This window comes from Ilyonectria robusta (genome assembly GCF_021365365.1).
Source record: "Ilyonectria robusta strain PMI_751 chromosome Unknown BGZ61scaffold_42, whole genome shotgun sequence".
In the NCBI taxonomy this organism is placed as follows: domain Eukaryota; kingdom Fungi; phylum Ascomycota; class Sordariomycetes; order Hypocreales; family Nectriaceae; genus Ilyonectria; species Ilyonectria robusta.
In genome coordinates, this window is record NW_025764476.1 from 139,641 (window position 1) to 160,954 (window position 21,314).

General features: G+C 51.2%; 6 protein-coding genes across 6 annotated transcripts; 4 read left to right on the plus strand and 2 right to left on the minus strand.

Annotated features, from left to right (window-relative positions):
- Nucleotides 1-1,416: 1,416 nt before the first annotated feature.
- Nucleotides 1,417-4,968, plus strand: BGZ61DRAFT_540341 (uncharacterized protein; the record flags this gene model as incomplete). Its single annotated transcript, XM_046254891.1, has 7 exons — nucleotides 1,417-1,543; nucleotides 1,600-1,926; nucleotides 1,980-2,081; nucleotides 2,134-2,288; nucleotides 2,349-3,218; nucleotides 3,264-4,801; nucleotides 4,854-4,968. 7 exons carry the CDS (start codon nucleotides 1,417-1,419, stop codon nucleotides 4,966-4,968), a joined length of 3,234 nt encoding a protein of 1,077 aa, XP_046095528.1.
- Nucleotides 4,969-5,990: 1,022 nt separating this feature from the next.
- BGZ61DRAFT_433705 (uncharacterized protein) lies at nucleotides 5,991-7,270 on the plus strand. The gene is made up of 3 exons (XM_046243930.1): nucleotides 5,991-6,226; nucleotides 6,279-6,558; nucleotides 6,622-7,270. The coding sequence occupies exons 1-3, from the start codon at nucleotides 6,018-6,020 to the stop codon at nucleotides 7,204-7,206; spliced, it is 1,074 nt and encodes a 357-aa protein (XP_046095529.1). The 5' UTR covers nucleotides 5,991-6,017; the 3' UTR covers nucleotides 7,207-7,270.
- Nucleotides 7,271-7,778: 508 nt separating this feature from the next.
- Nucleotides 7,779-9,991, plus strand: BGZ61DRAFT_403994 (alcohol acetyltransferase-domain-containing protein). Its single transcript, XM_046243119.1, has 2 exons — nucleotides 7,779-8,309; nucleotides 8,365-9,991. The coding sequence occupies exons 1-2, from the start codon at nucleotides 8,248-8,250 to the stop codon at nucleotides 9,833-9,835; spliced, it is 1,533 nt and encodes a 510-aa protein (XP_046095530.1). The 5' UTR covers nucleotides 7,779-8,247; the 3' UTR covers nucleotides 9,836-9,991.
- Nucleotides 9,919-10,781, minus strand: BGZ61DRAFT_465585 (uncharacterized protein). Its single transcript, XM_046247597.1, has 4 exons — nucleotides 10,567-10,781; nucleotides 10,413-10,508; nucleotides 9,994-10,353; nucleotides 9,919-9,939 (listed from the first exon to the last, which is right to left on the minus strand). The coding sequence occupies exons 1-3, from the start codon at nucleotides 10,588-10,590 to the stop codon at nucleotides 10,234-10,236; spliced, it is 240 nt and encodes a 79-aa protein (XP_046095531.1). The 5' UTR covers nucleotides 10,591-10,781; the 3' UTR covers nucleotides 9,919-9,939; nucleotides 9,994-10,233.
- A 759-nt stretch (nucleotides 10,782-11,540) lies between these two features.
- BGZ61DRAFT_540345 (uncharacterized protein) lies at nucleotides 11,541-16,190 on the plus strand (the record flags this gene model as incomplete). Its single annotated transcript, XM_046254892.1, has 5 exons — nucleotides 11,541-12,041; nucleotides 12,098-14,059; nucleotides 14,114-14,977; nucleotides 15,149-16,072; nucleotides 16,149-16,190. The coding sequence occupies 5 exons, from the start codon at nucleotides 11,541-11,543 to the stop codon at nucleotides 16,188-16,190; spliced, it is 4,293 nt and encodes a 1,430-aa protein (XP_046095532.1).
- Nucleotides 16,191-16,779: 589 nt separating this feature from the next.
- BGZ61DRAFT_499878 (peptidase S8/S53 domain-containing protein) lies at nucleotides 16,780-19,290 on the minus strand (the record flags this gene model as incomplete). Its single annotated transcript, XM_046251460.1, has 2 exons — nucleotides 16,780-18,918; nucleotides 18,976-19,290. 2 exons carry the CDS (start codon nucleotides 19,288-19,290, stop codon nucleotides 16,780-16,782), a joined length of 2,454 nt encoding a protein of 817 aa, XP_046095533.1.
- Nucleotides 19,291-21,314: the final 2,024 nt, after the last annotated feature.

Sequence of the window (21,314 nt, forward strand, 5' to 3'; positions counted from 1 at the left end):
CATCGCTTCATCCATCTTTTTTCCTACGAGGGACGATCAACAATGACATGGTACGAGTGGTGCGTGCTCGCATTGTTTAATCGACCCGGAGTCTGAATAAGTTGTACTATGAATAAATTCACATAAAAACTGATCCGACTCAGAGCAAAGGTTTATTTTTTGTCCCGTATTCCCTGCAGCGTCAGAGTCAGCAACACGCGGCGCTTGGAAGCAGCGGCACAGTTTGGAAATGAGCCATGGCGAATTCTAAATCCCAGGCGACAATGCCGGGGGCGACGGTGTTTGGGGCGGTGCACAGGTGGGTAGCTGGAGCAGCTATCACGTACGGTAGTACAGAAAGGATTGAGCTGGAGGAGCTGGAGGAGCTGGCCCCCAGGTTTCTATATTCCTGGGTCACACCAGCTATGAGGGAACCAACGACAGGGCTGAGCAACCGTCAAGGTCATCGGATCGACACAAGCGAGATGCAACAGCGAGATGCAGCAGCTTGCTAATTACTCGGAGACTAATAAGCCGCTGCCGTTTCTGCCGTTGTCATGCATCCGTGAGTGGACCGAAACTAGGGATGAAACAGGGCGTCTAATTACGGAGGAACTGTACTAATTAAAGCCAGGCCAAGCCCTGCGAGACCTCAGGTACCATCGAAACTTGATTTGACCGAATGTTCTTTTCATATCAAAGACGATGCGGTCGTAGGTATGACTACGATTGACCCGCTGGTAGATCCGAGTGCTGCCTTTTTATGTGCTGTCACGGTGAAGCGATGGGGTAGTCTAGACTCTACAGCCGAGGAGCCGTTGACAAGGCAATCTGTGCAGCAAATGCCGAAGCAACGCATATCGGGCCATTTAAACAAGTACTGAAGTAAGGACCAAGAAACTTTCCCAGAGTGGCGCAAGCTTGACATCGCGATATTGGGCCTGCAGGGTAGGACAATCACACCCAGATCCATCAAGTTCGAGTTCGGATGGATAAATGGCAGAAACAGGATGAAACAAGCTGATGCGACACGGCTATGACGGAACTTATCACCCCTGAACGAGTCAGCGTGGTGATATTGCCGGGATTCCCCCCACACCATGTCGTAGTGTAGGAGTCGGGATGAATCCTTTGAATCCTTCTGACTCCTCCACACGATCCATCACTCCCACCACGGGCCTCATGGAGCGCCTGGCGGCAAACTCAACCCACTGCCAGCGTCAGCCCTACCCCTGGAAACGGTGCTGTTTTCATGGTGATGCTGGGGATTCGACTGAATTGGCGCCTGTTAATCTAACCGCGTGGGTAATGCGTGTGCGCGTCGAGATAGATAAAGACGCTGTTGCGATGAACAGCTGATGGCTTTTGTTGCTACGGAACCGTATTCTTACGGGTTTTTTGAGTCCTTCTTTATTCGGTTTTTGTTGCTTGGCCACCATGCGGTCGTTTACCTTCTCTCTTTTATGCGCTTCGGTCGCAGCACTTTCTTTTCCTTCCGATCTATCAGGTCGAGACTCAACGAACATTGTGGCCCAACTACAACCTCGAGTTGATGACCCTTTTGGTAAGTCTGCCGTCAGATATAGCTCTCAATGACAAACTTAACTCTGGAAATCACAGGCGGCCAGGTCGCGTGGACAGACATGACCTCGGGCGACGGCGCGAACTCGCGTGGTGATTCGGACAAGATCTGGTATCTGCAAGACTTCATTACCAAATACCTTGATCGCATTCCCGCAGAGAACCGCAATGGCGTTTTCTGGGCCGGCGGGTCTACTTCAGAAGATGACTTTGATTACATTGACGAATTCATCGAGTCTCCAACTCGCTTGGATAGCCAGGGTGTCAAGGCCGACATGGTCTACCCGCTTAGTGACTTCCAGGCCATGGGCTTGGATGGAACAAAGACTCAACTTTGGTGGAGGGCCATTAATCGAATGTCCAAAGGTGAATAATATCACACACAGCTCCGGAATCCCCAGCTGACAGGTCCCATCCAGCTTTGGCCGCAAGTGCCTCTGGAGGCGGTATCGCCTACGTCTACTTGAGGCCCGTCAACTGCCGTACCATCTTTTCGCCACCTTCCCAGAACCCTCAGGATAGTAAGTGAATTTCTCACCCCTTCACACAGTTCGCGATCTAACTTTTCCATAGACGATCCGGATCACGGTGGCGTAGCAACCAACGGCGAGATCTGGTACTACGCAGAACTGCCCATGTTGATGAGAAACACAAACATCAACCAGATCGTCACATTCTACAAGAATGGACGTAAATTCGAAACAAAGGTGGAGTGGGATGCCACTAGAGTCAGTTAATAACCGCTTGCAAGTTTATTGCTCCACGAGAAACTGCTAACGACCATTCAGGATGCCGCTACGCATCCTCGAAATGAATTCGACGACATTGCCATGGACGCGTCGCCCATCGTTCTCCCCGCTGCAGCCGGGCGTGCCCCGTTGAAGAAGCGCCGTGCCTTTGTTCCGAGATTTGAGGGTTCGAACACAACCATGACGACTCTTCCCATTGAGGCCGATACCACAACTACGTGGGCGACATGGAACATTCCGACAACCACCCCTGACGCTGTTGAACCCACCACGGAGTCTACTTCTCTTCTGGTTCCTGTTGAGAGTTCCACCGACGTGGTCTCCGAGCCAGCAAACACCGAGACCCCGACCTCCTTCGTCGCACCCACCACGGAGGCTGGGACGCCAACATCGGATCCCGTCGTCGAGGAGACTTCTACTACTTTGATTCCTCCGACCTCTGACGTAACCTCGGATCCCATCGGTACACCCTCTGCTCCGTCTACCGACATCCCCGTCCCGACAACCACAGTAGCTCTTACATCCGACACGCTCACCACTAATCCGGTTGCGGTTGACTCGACTACTGAAACCTCAGTCCTTGGAGAAGTCACTTCTACTACCTTTGCTGCTGCTACAACCACTGATGCTGTTCCTACGTCAGCTACCACTGGCGCAGTTGTCATCCCGGGTCTGGTCGTCGTTGATGGTACGACTGTGATTACTGGTGGCGACATCACGTCTCCCATTCCAGTCACTGTTACCACGTCAATTGACCCCAAGGGAACCGAAGCTAGCTCTAGCGCCATCGCTATCCAGAGCAGCATCATCGCCCTGATTCCTGACATCCAGAACTACATTGACAACCCGTCAAAGGACAAGGCTGATAACGCCAACAACAACATTATCATTCTTCTGCCTCTGGTCACAGTAAGTCATCTCTACATTCTACAATAGCAACACTAACACATTCAGAACCTGTTCGGGTCTCTCAGTGGAAGCCCAGACCCGAACCCCAAGCCGTGCTCCGCAAGCACAAACCTGATCAAAACTCTCTTCAACGCCGTTTCTTGCGTTGTCGATAATCTCACCAAGGTTACTAGCCAAATTACCAAGAGCGTCGAGGATGAGTTCAAGAACTTGGAGGACATTACAAGTACTCTTGCTTTGCTTCAGGGCTTGGAAGAGCCATTGGATACTAAGAATGACGAGGAGGAGGACGATGAAAACAGCTCAAAGACTGATCAACAATCGTCGACAGAGGCGTCGACAGCAGAGTCGACCACAGAGGCAACAACGGAGACTTGCACGGCCACCATCACTGCAAGTGACTGCTTGGTCATCTGTCCCACTGCCACCTCAGGCGTAACTCTCGCCGCCACCGCAAGCTGCAGCACCACTTGCTTCTCCACCGTATCCGGCTGCGACGCCACCGCCTACACGACTACATCCTACACTGTAGAGGCTTGCTTGCTGCCAACTGGTGACTTGGCCGCGCCAACCGGCGACTTTGTCGGGGTGTGGTGGGATTACGGCTTGTCCTGTGCCGGAAACTGCGGTGCCTACACATTGCCCTCCGCAAGTGTCGATGAAGCTACTTCGACGACTGGCGTTGCTGCTGAAGCTACCAGCACGACCACTGAAGGGGTTCCAACTTCGGAGACGACCACGCCTGGCTTGGCGTCTGTGACCAGCATTACCTCGGATCTTTCTACCCCGGTGCCCAGCACTCTTGTGACTTCCATCAGAACCACAGAGTCTGATTTGACATCTGATACGACAGAGACAACTACCACCGAGGATCTAACTACCACTGAGGCTACGACTGACGAGACTACTACTCTTGGCCAGGTTACTACCCCCGGCCAGACGACTACCATGGATGCGGCCTCCACCACAGCTGATATCACCACCACTGAAGCTCCGCAGCCCACGATCGAAGGCTGGCCTTTCTGTGGCGTCTTTGGCGGTCCACGCGTTGCTACGCCCTACTGCCAATGCTCCACAACAGAGGAAGGCCAAACATTCTTTGCCACCGCTACTCTCATCGATGGGCAATGCACAGGCTACACCAGCTTCCCATCCGACATCACCCTGGCGCCAACGGAGGCTCCCACGACGGCACCGCACGTGGCCGAGCCTTACACCGAAACCACGGACGGAACTGTCCTTGCGTATCCCGATCGCACTGTGGAATACGGAAACGTCTACACCGGAATCAAGGTCACTTTTACCTACGGCGTAGGCACGCCCACGACGATTTCGACGCCGGTCCCGACTCAGACCGATTCGAATAACAAGGGCTCGAGCCAATGCCACAGCATCGACGATGCATGCGACCGAGCGTTTGAGCAGTTTGAAGACGCCAAGGTCTACACCCAGTTCACATCGTATTATTCCAGGATCAAATCGGGTATCATTGTGGCTGCCACGTTCGGCCAGGCCGGTTGTACGGCGCAATGGGATTGCGACGATTTTGGTATCGGTATGACTGGACTGGATATCAAGAATGCGTAAGTCAACACCGCTTATTAATTCCCATCCACCTACTAATTATTTCATTAGTGTTCAGTACATGAAGGACAACGACGGTGTAACCAAGTGTGGTACCACTTATCTTTCCAACACATGTCATGTCACTCTCAACTACTGTACAAACTGCCACCATATTGTAGAATGAGCTGAGCATGGAAGATGGTGGATCAGTTCATGATCACACTGGTCACCAAATAAGCCCAGCTTCACAACGGCACACACAAGTCTCACTGAGAGATCCTTGTTAGCCTGTGTTAGATGTTTAATAAAGAAATTGAATATGACGTGATGCAATATCGCTTGCAAATGCGTGAACAATGATAACTTTCCGACTGGCCTGTATAGCAAATATTGCTTTGCACTCGGGACCAGTGTGACGAAGAATTTTTTCGTCTCCGATGTAAGTTGCCATTATGCTCCTGTTAATTTTCTGCGTCCATTCTACAGATTAGCCTTGTAACGCAATCGACCTCGGAGTTCAAGTGCTCCTCAGTGCGATTTCTGCCTTTGTTAAAGCTAGATGGCCCGAAATAGACATTGATGTCGGAGATCTCCTGATCTTCCAACTACTTCAGCATGTGTGAGTTGTCAAATCCCAATATGACCTCACAACCAGTTTCAAGTCAGGTCTAGCGTCATGCCAAGCCTTGTTAACGATCAGTTCATACCTGGTCCTCCTAGGTTAAGACCCTCTTCCCAAGGTGGATTCATACCAGCTTTCAGCTCCCTCACATCTGCGCGCTAACAGGACCATTACAGAATGCCAAGAGTGAGGCGCCCATGAACGACTCATTCTCCTCTCGCAATGCAAGTCTTAAATACGCGTGGTTTTCACAAGCCCATCAAATAATTGCCGTATTTGATGCGGTGTGCTGAAAGCTGTGGCGGGCTGAATTATGCGAGAGAGCTAGTGCAGACACTATTGAAGCTGCCCTGCCGTTGAGGTTAGTTCAGGAGCTAATGCGAAGACTATTGAAGCAGCTCTACTTTTAAGGCTAAGTTGTTCCTCTTTGCGGTGGGCCGCCCCGAGCTGGCCCAACGACAACGCTGCTGAGTGTCCACTGAAATACGGCATCAAAGGCGATTGCATGGCATGTTTGTTGTTATTTATACGCTGTGCTGCCCGGTCCGAACATTGCCGTTGCTCTCATCCTTTCTCAATTAGACAAGCGAAGTGAGTCTTCCGGAAGCACAATGATGGGCAATGCATTGCTCGCTGGAGCCCTCGTGTTGATGGGAAGCGTCGCCGCAACATCACCTCATCAATTTTATGAACGTGCCGCCTGCAACCGCGACAATTTATTCCGATGCTTCATCGATACCCGATACTCTGTTCAAGCCAGTGAATTTTGCACCGGTCTTTCCCCTTTCACGGCGACAGTCGCTACCACAACTGCAACCACGTAAGAACACACACACCGGGCCTATTTCCGTTCATTCAACTAACCCTCCCAGAACCACAACTGTACAAGCCCTAGTCACTCTTGACGCGGTTATTAGTACCGCTACTTCTACCACCACTGTTTTTACAGAGACGATTCCCACAGCCACTACCACCTTGACTCTCAGCGTCGGAACTGTGGCCAAGCGCGATGCCACCGCGAGCCCGCCAAAGTGCATGACAAACGGCGTCACCTATCCTGCCAGCCGCATCACATCAGCTTGCTCCTGCATCGATGTACCGGCCACTACTATCAGCGCCACACACACTGTGAGCACTGAGACGGTAACGCAGGTAAGCTTGCTTCTCAATCGAGACATCGTCTTATGCAAGGAAACAATGCTCATATGACATCAGACCATCACTTCATACACAACCCCTTCCGCCACGGTGACATCCTGGACAACCGTCTCTACAGCTACAACTGGTGGAGTCTTTACAGTCACCGTCGGCCCGCCGTCTGGAGTCAACCGTATCATAAACGGCGACTTCGAGACCAAAAATGCCGACGGCTGGGAGCTGATTCCTGCGAGCTGGACAGGCCAGGTGATAACAGGGAGCCTGGATTCAGAGTACAAAGTCACTGGTTCCGGCAACAGCATTGGCTGGTTTCGCCAAACCCAACCCATCTATCTAGAATCAGGCCTGTATCGATTCGGACTTCGCGCTTCGATTTTGCCATATCCCTACGCCTCAGCGGCTTGGGGCGGCTACGCGGTTTTGGAGCTTGTGAACCCAGCAACAGGCACGAATGTAACCGTCGCATTGCCTGGGACATCGGTCAAGCAGATTGACAGTGCTACAAAGTCTTTTTTCCACAAAGTTGAGCAGAACTTTGAGGTTCTTGAGAATGCGGTCGGATACAACCAAGTCTCTATTAGGTATCTGGGCTTCACCCCCCCTCCCGCAACCATAGATGATATTTTCCTGCACAAGGTATGATACGCACACTCGCGTTCGCCCTGAATAGATAAGCAGGAGCTTAGTTAGTTCAAGTTTAAGATGCTCTAGAGTTTGACAATACATCAGTGTTGTAGACAGCTCTGGGAACCGGCTGATGGGACGCACGCTTCGTGACATTCCCTTGCATCACGGATAAAGCCTTGGACTCTTTTGCCATTGGCGAGTGTCTTCGTTTCCTGTCAATTCCGTTCTTCTCCATCACCCGGACTTAAGACGGCCAATATCAGCAGGCCCAATCCTTTACTATGCTGCCTGCAATTGAAGTTAGTCCGCAGCAATGACGATGGTGTGGGGCTGTTGGAGGCCTTTGCCGCTCAGCCGGTGCATCTCTAAGCACGCAAATAAGCCACGGCGCAGGTTCGAATCAAACTCCAAATCTGGCTTGGTGTGTTGAGTGGACAAGGTTCGCTTGGGCCGAGAATATGCTCCGCCACATTTCCAGGATCTCCCCGCCTCCCTAAGCCCAATTCTCCCCGCCTGTTATTTAGTCTCGTCGTTCTCGTTCTCGTTCCTTCGGTGGTAAATCATCCAACATTGACCACGCCACGGCAGCCACCACAACGTCAGCTACATGGGTGGTGCATTATCATTTTCCCCGTGTCCGGCTGCACTTGGCTCTATTGTCTCATAAATAACCCCAATCTCTCAGTGCCGAACAACCGATCGGTGCCGAACAACCGGTCATTCCTCGCTGACCTGATCGCCTCGTAGAAAGGCAGCAAAATCCACAAGCGACTAATAAGGTCTTTTTTAATTCAATTGGCCGTTTCTCAAACATGTAAGATCGTGGCTGTGCAACGTTCTTGATGACGCTCGCACACTGGCAGACACGGCACACACGGGAACGACAAAGATATATTTGTACTCATCCTTCAATCCATCACTTCCTTACGAACTGCGACACTTTTCAAAGCCTTGAGATCCTACAGATTGTTTTCTTCACCTCATCCCGTTACAAGTGCTGAAGGTCCTCTTCAATCCTCCCCAGCAGCCGCGCCAAAGTCGCTTCGGTCCATCGCAATGTCAACACCAACAGCAGTCCCCAGCTCAACACCGCACATCATTAGGAATTTAGGATCACTGTATGTATTCACCACGTTTTTAATCGAAAAAAATGGAAGCTGACCATCTTTACAGCGAATCCTACCAAACTGCATTATATGCACTAGATTTCTACTGCGGCACCAGTATTACATGTCGCTATGGCATTCCTGACACCCTTAGGAATGCAACCCACAGCGAGCTCATGGATTTCATGGAGCTTGCGGTTGCAGACACCGTTCTTCAACATCCCCTTCTCCAGGTCGGACTAATTCATGAGAGTTCAACATGCCCCGCCTGGGTTCAACTTGACCACATCGACCTTTCTCAACACATCGAATGGAAGATTGTTGACAGTTCAGAGAGATATAACAATATCTTGAAGGGCATTGTTGAAGAGCAGGTGGACACAAAATTTTCCAGCCCTGCGAGCCGTCCTAGCTGGCGTGTGGTAGTCCTGAGAAACGGAGGGCACCATGCCTTGGATGTGATGTTTGTCTGGCATCATTCTCACTCGGACGGAACTGGTGCCAAGATCTTTCATTCGACTCTTCTCCAATCCCTTAACAACTTGAAAGAAGGAAGTCATCAGCCATTGAAGAATCACCTACTCAAGACAACTTCCACAGCTCAAAATCTTCCTCCTCCTCAAGACATTGTCGCGCCGTATTCCATATCTCCGAAATTTGCTCTCTCGGTAGTCTGGAAGGAGATTATTCCATTGAAACTGAGCTCACGGCTATATCCGCACACATCTTGGGGTGCGATTCGAACGACGGCATGCAAGACACAGCTAAGGAGACTGAACATCGACAACGCCACTCTCCAAAAAGTGTTATCTGCTTGCCGGACGCACAACACTACCCTGACAGGACTTTTGCACGGAATCACTTTCGTATCTCTTGCTCCACAACTACCGGAGAAGCAAGTAGCTGCTATGATAGGCGAAACAGCTCTCAACTTGCGACGGCTCATGGCACCAAACCCACCAGTGTATCCTACGCTAGAGCCTACCAAGACAATTGCGAATTATGTAGGAATAATGGAGCATAAGTTTGATAAGGCTCTGGTATCGAGAATCAGAGGCTTAGGTAGACAGAGTTTGAACCTTTCCGCAGACTCGGAGATGCGTGTGGCTCTTGAGGACGAGATTTGGAGGACGTCCACCGTTGTGCGAGGGGAAATTCAGGACAAGTTGGACTTGGGGATGAAGAATGACATACTCGGCCTGATGAATCGGGTGAAGGACTGGAAAGCGTATGTCATGGGAGATCAAGTGAAAAAGCCACGAGGTTCTTCCTGGGCTATAACAAACCTGGGCGTGATCGACGGGGGTAATTCTGCTACAAAGATTAAAGGTGAGACGACAGAGGGCTGGTCGATCCAAAGAGCAGAATTCGCTCTTAGCGCCAGTGTCACGGCGGCACTTTTTACCCTCTCCCCTATTGCTGCGAAAGGCGGCGATTTGTGTATCGATGTCACTTGGCAAGATTCTGTTATTGATGATGGTGTTGGAGATAGACTGGTCGCTGATTTAGAGGCTTGGTTGGGACATATTGGGTCTTAGTTGTTGCGGGGGTAGTCGAGAGGAGTGCGGAGCTAAGCAAACAGGTAGCATAGATTTTCTGCGGACCATTTCTTGAAGAGATGAGGTGCCTACATAAGGAGTCGCTCCAAAGGTGTATTCAGCATTGTCCGGTCGAATATCCAACGGTAGATCATTACCTCACATGGCGTTGGGTACGTGTCTTAAATGTTTCTCTTCTTTTGATGGCCTTGTTTATTCATTATCAACAGAAGCTACTTGCGTGTGGTAGTCGAATCATTGCTCATCATGCATGCTAATACCAGGGTATATGCGTAAATCTTGAGCCTTGGGACTGAGTGAACCACTCATTCGGCTCCTGCCATTGTGTCACCCTGCATCTTATCTCATCCCCGATCCCCGATCAACGGACTGCGACTCTATTGGAAATCGTTGGGCCAGCACTTCTCCTTGGGCCAGAGCTTCTCGTTGTGAGTGCTCGCGTGCACTTCCAGCTGGATCTTGTTCGTGTTGACAATCTCCTTGCGACAGTTCTGGCACTGCACCGAATCACTCAGTCACGTAGTCCATGAGCAGCGCGCAACAGGTCAATACTCACGATGGAAGTGGGCTTGGGCGCCTTGACAGGCAGACCGTTGGGCTTCACGGGAGCACGAGTACCGGCAGCATCGGCCTTCTTCTGCTCCTTGTTGCGCTGCGGGAGACACGGATAAGCAGAGGCGAGAGAGAGGGACTTGATCAACTAGACCTACTCTGTCTTTCTTGGAGATGGGCATGATGACGGACGACTGAGATGCGGAAAAACGGTGAAAAGTGATGCTATTGCGTGTTTTTCAAACTGCGCGAGGTCTTTGTTGTAACGTGATGCGATGAAGCGGCGTGGGAAAAAATTTGATACGGGTGAAGTTTACAGCCGTGCGCTAGATAACAGTCAATAGGTGGTGTGTTGCTGTTAAGGGTGTGGCCTTAGGCTGCTACCCGCGAGGGTTACCCTAGACCCGATCCCCTTCGGTCCACTGTAGAGCTACCGTGAAGACTCGGTAAATTGACGCGTTTTTATAGGCAAAAGCTAAGCTATATGAGGTTTAAATCTCCTATAATATTGGTCACCAAAAAACCGAGTACAATAAGTAGGCGATGGATTCCGCGTTAATTTACGGAGTTTTTACAGTAGATTAGTAAGTAGCCGGCACGCGCCCAAGCTGGCATCCCAGATCTACAAACTCGGTAAATTGGTATAAAATTCCTGCCCCACTTACGCAGGTAGACCCCGCAAATTCTGTAGCTTGACTCCCTAGTGGTTGGCTCTAGTTATCCCGATAACTCTTAGTTAACTGATAAGCCGCAGTAAAGCGGGGCAAAACTTCTGTACCAATTTACCGAGTTTACACAGTAGTCTTATCGGCCGAGCTTGATACAAGTCGCTAGCCATCCGTCGAAAAGATAAACGACCCTATTGGGTGCCTTATTACTTTGTGCCCAATCAACTTGCATGGCGAGTCTCGACACGTAGGTAGGTACTCTTCATAATTATATTAACCATCTCCCCGGCATGCATAGCTTTATTCCCGCGCCATGGGTCATCATTTGTCCGGCGGCTCTCGCTGCCTAATACTCACAGCCCAACATCACCCCGCATCTCACGATTGTCCTCCCAAAGATCGACAACCCACACAGACCTTATCGTTGAACTTTATGCCGGCCCCATTTCATGCCAACCCTTCCGATGCCAATTGGACGCGATAAACTCCGATCCGGCCTTGATAAATTCAAGGTCAAGGTATTGAAGCGACCGAAGACGCCCGTTTCCGGATCCGAGGCCACATCGGCCCAAGAGGCGCTTCCTCCTTCTGCCGCATCTGATCCGCCACCTGCGTCTGAGCCTGAGTTGTCAGCATTGCAGACACGACTTTGGAACAAAGCGTACGAAGGCGTGAAACAGAAAGAACCTACCGTTGCCGAGGCCTACGAGAAGATTCTGTTTGTGGAGATTCCCAAAGCCCAACATGATTCGACTGGGGCTACGAGCGAACAGAACGCAACATCGGCCGAGATGATTCAACTAGTCAATACCGGAGTGGAACGAACTAAAAAAGAAGTCGAGATCAAAGGAACGGTCAAGCAGTGGCTAGACATTGTCAACTCCGTGAAAGGCGTCATCGACAATGCCATCAAGGTCGCCCCCGACGCTGCGGTTGCCTGGGCTGGTATCTGTATTGGCTTGGAGGTTTGATGACCTATTCTGACTCTTGTAGCTTGGCAACTAACCGTGCTAATTCACAGATTATCACAAACCCGACCAAGGAGCCAGAACTCAACCGCACAGGCATCACACACGTTCTGTTGAGAATGCGGTGGTACTGGAAACTCGCAGATCTCCTCCTCGGAGACGAAAGAGCACAGGCGTCTCGTGGAAGCCTACGGGGTGAATTAGAGGAGCACCTCATACAGCTCTACCAAAGCCTCCTCCTCTATCAGATGAAAAGTGTCTGTCTATACCACCGCAATTGGGCTGCAGTTCTCCTTAGAGACGCCGTCAAGTTTGATGATTGGGCGGCAAAACTTGAGGCCATCAAATCGGAGGAGACTGCCATCAAGGCAGACATAGAACAGCACAACTCAGAGATTGTCAAGTCGACCCTTTCTGACATCGAACGCGCCGCTCAACACCAAAGCAACACGCTTGAAGACATTCTCTCTTCTATCCAAGTCCAGAATGAGCAGCAAAAGAAGCGGCATGAGAGTGATGCCGACAAACTCTGCCGCAAGGACTTGCTTCTGACAGATCCGAGAATGGACAAAAAACGGATCGAGGACTCAAAGGGCGGGTTACTAGAGGGTTCATACAAGTGGATTCTCGACCACTCTGACTACAAAACTTTCTTGGAGGACCCCCAAAGCCGCCTCTTCTGGATCCGGGGGGAACCTGGGAAGGGGAAAACGATGCTGGTGTGCGGCATCATTGATCATTTGAACCATGAGAAAAAGCCCGTATCCTACGTTTTCTGTCAAGAGACTTCGCTGGACCTGAGAACCTCAGTTGGTGTGATACGAGGCCTCATCTACGATCTCATCTCGCGTGATTTATCACTCATTTCGCATGTCCGCCGCAAGTACGATATTGAGGGGAAAAAATTGTTTGAAGGAGTCAACGCCTGGTGGTCGCTGAAGGCCATCCTCAGCGACATGCTGCGAGACTGGCGCGGATCCAGTCCGATCTTGGTGGTGGATGCCCTTGATGAGTGCACTACCGAGAGAGGAAATCTGATGAAGCTGATAGTCGAATTTTCCAACTCGCCCGACCACAACGCCAAATGGGTCGTCTCCAGTCGCGACTGGCCGGAGATTGCTGGCCAGCTGAAGGGGGCAAACAAGACCAGCATGAGACTTGAGCTGAACCAGGACAATATCTCCAACGCGGTCAAGTTTTTCATCGAGAAGAAAGTGAACGATCTGGCAATCGACAAGGAGTATGAACCAGAAACCAGGGACTCTGTATCCACAGAGCTAGTATCAAAAGCCAACGACACATTCCTGTGGGTCGCCTTGGCATGTCAAACCTTGGGCTCTGAACAAGTCACCAAGTGGAATACCCTAGAGATTCTCAAATCCATACCAACAGGACTTCCTCAGCTCTACAAACGCATGATGACATATATATTGGGGTCCCCGGATAAGGACATATACAAGCAGATCCTCGCCACTGTGTGTGTTATCCTTCGCCCCATTACGATCTCGGAGCTCAAGGCTCTTGTTGAGCAGCTCCAGAACCGCCCTGTTGAGGGTGTTAGGAATGCGGTTGAATCTTGCGGCTCCTTCTTGACTCTCCGGGAAGACGTTGTTTACTTCATCCACCAATCTGCCAAAGATTTCCTTCTCAAGGAGGGGTTTGACCAGATATTTCCCTCCGGAATCGCACACCAGCACCGCAAAATCTTCTTCAGATCGATGGACGCTCTCGAGGGATTGAAGCAAGACATGTTCGGTTTAAAATCGCCTGGCTATCTCATTGGGGACGTCCAAACTCCAGATCCCAACCCACTATCGCCAATGACTTACTCTTGCGTCTTTTGGGCCGAGCACCTCCTCACTCCAGAAGTTGCGGCTCCGGGTGAAGATAACGAAGCCCTGAAAGTGGTTGAAAAGTTTTTCAGAAACAAATTCCTCCACTGGCTCGAAGCTCTTAGCCTCTTGCGCAAGTTGCCAACGGGGATAGTCACAATGCTGCGCTTGGAGTCAGACCTCGTAAGTTGACTCCGTCCCACAAAATCATGGAACACGGTAACTTACAAGAATTAGGGCGAAATAGGCACTGCGAGCCTCGCAGAATCGCTCCGAGATGCGAGGCGATTCGTTCAGTCGTGCCATGCGATAATCGAGGCGGCTCCGCTTCAAGTATACGCATCAGCGTTGGTTTTCAGCCCGACAAGAAGTCTAGTGCGAGAGCGATTCGCGAAGAGTAACAAAGTGGGCGAGGAGGGAGGTTGGCTGCTGTCAGGCTTGCCTCTAAAGCCAGACTGGGATGCATGTCTTCACACCCTTGACCTTAAGTTCAACACCGTTAGCGTAATGGCGCTTTCACCAGATGGAACGCAAATCGCAGCATGTTTAGGCAACGCGGTCCATATCTGGGACTCAACCTCATTTGATTGCATTGCAACATTCCAGGGGTTCTCTTCCGAAGTGCTTTCACTCAACTTTTCTCAAGATGGTCAGAGGCTGGCAACGGGCGAGATGGACGGAGGATCGAGAATTTGGGCTACTGGTGCTGGCAGTTGCATCAGCACCTTTCGCAGCACAACCAAGAGGCCTATTTTCCAGATCTCATTTGCGTCTGATGATCGACAGCTGGTAACATGCTCAAATACGACTGGTCGGCGGCTTCAACTGGGGCAGGTCGAGGTCTGGGACGTGGTTGCGGGAGAACACACCCAACCCGCCATAGCCCACTACCAACTTGAGGAAGGGCTGGGGCGGTACGCTTTGTCGCCAAGCGGCATGATGTTGGTAGCGGCCAGTCATAGGAGCACAATAAATCTTTACTACACTCTGACGATGGAGTTGGTTAAAACTTTAGGACGCGAGGGCCATCCAATCAGCTCAATGGCCTTCACGACTGATGGTAACCAGTTAGCAACCGCCCCATCTCACGGAACACTCCAGGTATGGGACATTCAAACGGGGGCTTGCACCCAAGTGACCAGAAGCGACGACCATTCTAAAATGGTTTCGGTGGCATTATCACCGGACGGCTGCCAACTAGCCTTCAGTTTAACAGACAGATCTATACAAGTGTTGAGTACATCGACAAGCAAACACTTACAAACATTTAAGGGTCATACTCGTGATGTATCCAGCCTTGCTTTCTCGCCGACAAAAAAGCAACTTGTCTCTGCTGCGCCAGATGCCCTGGTCAAAATCTGGGACACATCAGCAAAGGATGTGAAAGATGAACTGGACAATGAAACCATCCAGGGCATCGCACTGTCACCAAATGGTCGGTTGGTTGCATCCACGTCGAAAAAATGCATCAAAGTCTGGGACGCCATCGAAGCCTCTTGCATTCACACTTTAGAGCACCAAAGGGATTGGCCATACGTCGACTTTTCCCCGGATGGTCAGAACCTTTGCAGCCTTTCTAAATCTCAGGATGGTCGACGTGGTGTCGACATCTGGTGTTTGAATCAAGGTGTTCGTGTCCTGAGTGTTGAAGAAGTCCTGTCACGATATTCCCCAACCTGGTTCGTGGCAAAAGATCATCGGGTAATTGCACTAGCCTTATTGGACGGGTCAATCGGCATCTGGAACCTGGCCGACGGCGTTCAAATTCGACAGCTTCCGAATGGCTATATTCCCAGCGACGATTCGAGGTTAAACCCCCGGCGATTGGTCGCCCTTTCCAGCAACGGCAGATGGTTTGCCTCTGGGTGCGGCACTGATATCAAAATCTGGAACGTCGACACAGGCCGTCTTGTCCATCTACTCTCTGGGCACCGCAATGAAGTGGAGTGCATAACATGGTCTCCCCTTTCCGACTACCTTGCATCTACTGACCTCGACGGTGACGTCAAGATCTGGGATATGACCCAAGGATCGTGCACTCACACGGTGTCCTCTTCCGGCTATTGCAGTGACCCCTCGCTCACCTTTTCGCCAGACCAGAAATTGCTCGTAATAGGTTTCCTCAGATATGAGCGTGGTTTCGAAGGCAAAACTGTTAACATCTGGGATATGGACAGGCGAGTTGTTGTCCGGACGGTGAGAGTTGCATTACAAGCAACTATCGGCTCCTTTTTGACGAATACTCGTCTGTCGACCAACCTGGGAATTTTAGACCTTGACGTGCCATCTCTTGAAGCGAAAGGCAGAGAAGTAGTCCCACTTGTTGGTTATAGCATGAGCACTGATGGATCGTGGATTACGAAAAACGGCGAGAGGATCCTTTGGTTGCCTCGGGAGCATCGGCCGCGTGGATTTCTCTGGTTGCGTTCACTTATCATCGCTCGATCAACAATCGTGATATTAACAGAGAGAGACAAGCTTTTGGTACTACGTGCCCCATGAAGAGGTCGGTGTTAATTAGGTAGGGTTGATTAGGGTTAGAAAGGATCTTCTACCCTATGCGGATTGGTGGGTTCTTGCGTGGCGATGCACTCTTCAAGTTGAGACAGAATGGGAACGATTTACAGACTGAGAAAGACAAGCGGCGGCATCTTGCTGATTAAGCGTTTGATATAATTTCCAACATGGGTTAATAATGTTGAGATGATGAGGGATGTTTGATTTATTGAACAAGCGTTGCATGATTGTGAGCAGCATCCCTCTCACCACAAAAATCATCCACTTTCACCAAACAAACACCAACCGACACAGTAGGACGCACAAAGTAAATCACAATATAATCAAGAGATAATTTACAGATTTTTCCATTGCAGAACTGCCCTTCTCTTCGGCCCATACCATCATCACTTCGCATACTTGATGCTAAACACTGGCGACACGGATTCATCCCAGTCACTCTCCTTCGTCTCTTCTCCAAAGACCCTCAGCGCCCGATACGCAATCTTATACCGTCCAGCAGGCGCAAAGCTGCCGTCCAACAGCTCACCAGTCCACTTCAGTGAGTTGGCGCCCATTGCGTTCCACAGCATGGGGAAGGTGACGGGCGCGCCGAGGCTCTTTGATGTAGAGTTGGACACAGCAGAGACGGGGATGACTTCGGCCTGTAGCTGAGAAGAGCCAAGGGCCAGGAACCATGTGAGCGCAGGCAGGACCGCGCTCGAGTCCTCACTGCCCGGGGCGGGGAGGGTGAAGCTGGAGTTGGCCGCCACAGGAGTCAGGCTCTTGTCAGTCGACAAGCTGATCCAAGTATCCTCAGGCGCCAGGACAGTCGCGTCGTGCAGAGATCCCGCAAGTCCCTGGTACGGAAGCGATAGTGAGGTTCCATCCGATCCGTTGATGGCGATGAAGCCAGACCACAGCGGGAGACGCTCTGCGGTGAGACCCTCGGGAGGAGTAGGAATCACCTCGATCGTGACGCTGTCACCCGCTCCGACGCTAAGCTTAGCCTCGCTGAACTTAAGGCTGGCAGAGCCGTCAGTGAACTCATTAGGGAACGCAGCTGGGTAGATGGAATCCTCAGCAAGCGTGTAAACGGCCTTGGTAGGGACGTTGGAAAGATCAAAGTCGATATCCTCACTGCCGGTATTCTGGATCGTAAAGTTGAGCACGCTGACAAAGTTGTCTGTGTCGTTAAACGAGAGGCTGGAATGGCTCAAGATGACGTTGGCGTAAGCAGCGTCATATGCCTTGATCAAACCACCACCCTGCTGAGGAACGGGAGCAAGGAAGTTGTAAAACTTGGCGCCGTCGTTGAAGAGCGTTGGGTCCGCATTGGCAGACAAGAGGTTCTCGATAAGAGCTGGCTCCAAGGTGCCGCGAACCTCGGCGATGAGGGCGATGACTCCAGCGACCTCGGGGCAAGCCATCGACGTACCAGAGAGGACGGCATAGCTGCCCTTGGCTCTGGGGTAGGTCGATAGGATGCTTCCTCCGGGAGCTCCAAACTGCGGCTTGACATCCATTTCCCACGTCGGTCCCCAGGACGAAAAGGTGCTAATGGAACCACCAGTCACGCCGTTGGTGCTCTCAGAGAGAATGACATTACCGTCAGTTCCGTCAGACATCTCGAGCGTAACGGTAGATCCGGCCTTGAGGAGCGAGATCATCTTTGCACCGACGTCAGCTGTAACCATGCCGGCAGCGAGGATGCCAGGAACAGTGGATACATCAATAGCCACGGTACCTCCAGCGTTGTTATACAGCATGATATACTTGGCACCAGCAGCTGCTGCATTCTGGGCCTTCTGCACAAAGGTACAAGTTCCACGGCGCACGAGAACAATATGTCCGCTCAGATCAGGGGTATCAGCAGGGTACGCATCGCAGCCACCGTTGGTGATGGTGGTGTCGAAGCTGGGTGCCCAAAGAGGGAGTTTCACACCTCCCCAGGCAGAAGGAGATCCAGCGGTAGAACCAAACGCGACCTTGGTGCTGCTGCCGTCGACGGTGTAGTGCGAGGTGTTGAGCAGCGCCATGTACTTGCTGTTGTCGTACGAGGCGATGGCCATGACCTTCTTGCCGTTCGCCGCCGTGCTGGCGTAGAACATGCCGACGTCGCCCGAGTTACCGGCCGAGACGGTGCAAGGGACGCCCTGCTCGACGATGCGCGAGACAGCCACGGCCCAAGGCTCCTCTGACCAGCCGCTGGGGCCGCCGATAGAGGCAGTGATGATGTCGGCGCCATCCTCAAAGGCCTGGTTGAAGGCGGCAATGAGCACATCGTTACCGGCGTCTCCGTCACATCCAAATACTCGGTATGCACCAAGCGTAACGCCAGGAGCGGCACCGGTGAATCCCATCTTGTTCTCCTGGGCGGCGATGATGCCAGCCACATGGCTACCGTGTCCTGCGCAATCCATCGGGTCCTCATCTGGGTGAACCTCATTGTAACCGTCATAGCTATCGCCAACAAAGTCAGTGCCGAAGGACACGAGACAGTCAGGACCAAAGCATCCTCCAAGAGCAGGGTGGTCGTAGTCAATCTAGATGAACCATGTCAGTCAAGCTGACCTTGCAAAAAGCCGAGTGTTGATACTTACACCAGTGTCGATGACGGCAACCTTGATTCCCTTTCCAGTAACACCCTTTGCTCGCAGCTTGTCGACCTGGGTCATGACGTGAGGCGAAAAGGTGTCGGCCTCCGTCTCGTTGATGGCCCGCTTCTTGGTGATGGCGTGCTCTACGCCAGGGGTTCCAACCCACTCGACTGTCGGCTTCGGGATGCTGTACACCTTGACAGGCCACATGTTCTTAACCGCAGGTAACGCAGCAATGTTAGTCGCAATGTCATCGGCCTTCTCCAGGTCGTTGAACTGGATTGAGACACCCTTGAAGAGCTTGTAGTTAAACTCCATACGGGTGGTAGCCTGCCCAGCTACCTTTCTGTTGAAACCCGCCAGGTTCTGTTCCATATTAGCTTTGCCTGTGTGGACGAAGACCGGACGGTCCATGGCCTGAATGTACACATACGCTGTCATCCTCGAATTCGACGATGTAGGCACCGGGGAGCCGAGAGGATGCCTGCTTCGTCTCAGTGTTGTCGAGTTGCACGGCGCTCGACAACCCTGCAAACAGGCATACTGCCAAGCTTAAGCGAACCATGGCAGCTAGTGCAGATCCTCCTTCTGGGAATATCAAAAATGAGAGACTGGGAACAGGAAATGGCAATGAGTGAAGACGAGTCCCTTAGCCTTCAAATACAGGGACTATATGGTCCTGTTATATAGGAAAACCATTGCTTCTACTTCGTGCAGAAAGGTTCCTTGTCGGCTCGAGAAGCCAGGATAAGACCGACGGACTAATTACTCAAGCACATGCTCACCTGTTCCGCGCAGCAGCCATCGTTGCGGCGATAGCCAAGCGACGAGCAATAGCGGGTCTTGACCGCAGCCAACATATCGAGAGATTGCAGCAGCTGCACCTATTGGCCATTAATGGAAGGTGTAGCATGGCATAAGTTCCTGAACCTTCGCAGAAGTTCCGGCGCAGAAGTTCCTCGAGACCTTTGGTTCTCGAGTGCTATCATGGACCAACCCACCTCCCTGTTTCGGTTAGTTCCCCTTGTTCTATTGCGTTGCATCGCAGCTATAGCCACGAAAAGAGCAAAAGAGGAACGGATCTACAGCCGGAATCACATCAATATCCCGGCATGCCCCTGATAATCCCTGCCGAAACCCCTGAAAATAAAGTGCTTAGCGCCGGGAAGTAACCCAGATCGATAGCCACAGCGCACGAGCGTCACGCGATGGAGCATAGACAATGCGTGGGAATAGAGCTGACTGGTCAATTCACCAGATTATTTTGCATGGAGTAGATGAACACGAGGGCGGAATTAGTAGACAATGGGCCTGACTAAAGCTGGGAGACTGTCGTCCCTTTGTATGCTCGAGGCCATACCCGCCCCACTACACGCCTACCCTAGATGGCATCACCTCCAGAATTGTGAATACCCTCAGGCGACGGATCTCTGTAGTATTTATTTTAAAAGAAAAAAATTAGCCTAGTTTTCACAGCCAGGATCGTTGAAAAAACCCATTGCTTTTTTCTATATCCATATAGACCATGAAACCTCGGGCGTCGAATTTTCAGTTTCATATTTTATTCGGCTTGTCTTTCAAGCTATTTGTTGTCTCAGCTGAATGTGTTAACAAAAAATACCTTCCTATTTTGCCTCCTCAGTCGCCTTTTGTCCAATGGAATTCATTTCCAAACTGAGTGACCCGCAAACGGGCGAGTTCGTGGTACATTTAGCCATAAGCACTCAAATTGCATCACCCCCGGTCACAGCGTAACGCAGGTCAGATGTACCCCAGCCCGATCTTGCTCCCATCTAGGGTTGCTATTGGATGTCACTTGAGGTGTGTGTACACTTCTATGCAGAGAAGGAAAATTCTAGTGTAGCAGTGATCGAATGGTAACTCAGACTACATCGTTGGTCCCCCCTGTAGCTCCTATACCCGGCTTTGTAATTGCAATCTCAATTTCTTTTGCCCGGGACTTATGTTCGAGTTCCAGTTCACAATCGCGCTCTAAGGTCGTGCTAGGTTGTGTTTTAGGTGGTGTGAATGGTGGGAGAGCTACAAGCTGCTGGGCTGAACGGTGTCCCCTGCCCATTATCCCTGATTGATGGTCCACACATGACATAGCCATATACTTCAACGAGGCAAAATACTTTCACCGCGCCCCGGACCCGGAGTGGCAGGGATCTATTCAGTCACGAGGTCGATTTAAAAAATGATGAACAGGATAAAGGTGAATTTGTTAAGTCATTTAGAGCAGCCGATTCAGTTAGAACAGCATTGCTCGAAATCAACTTGGAATTCAAGACGAGTAATCTCAAAGTTTATTGATGTCTGAGAATCAGATCTCGGCGGAAATG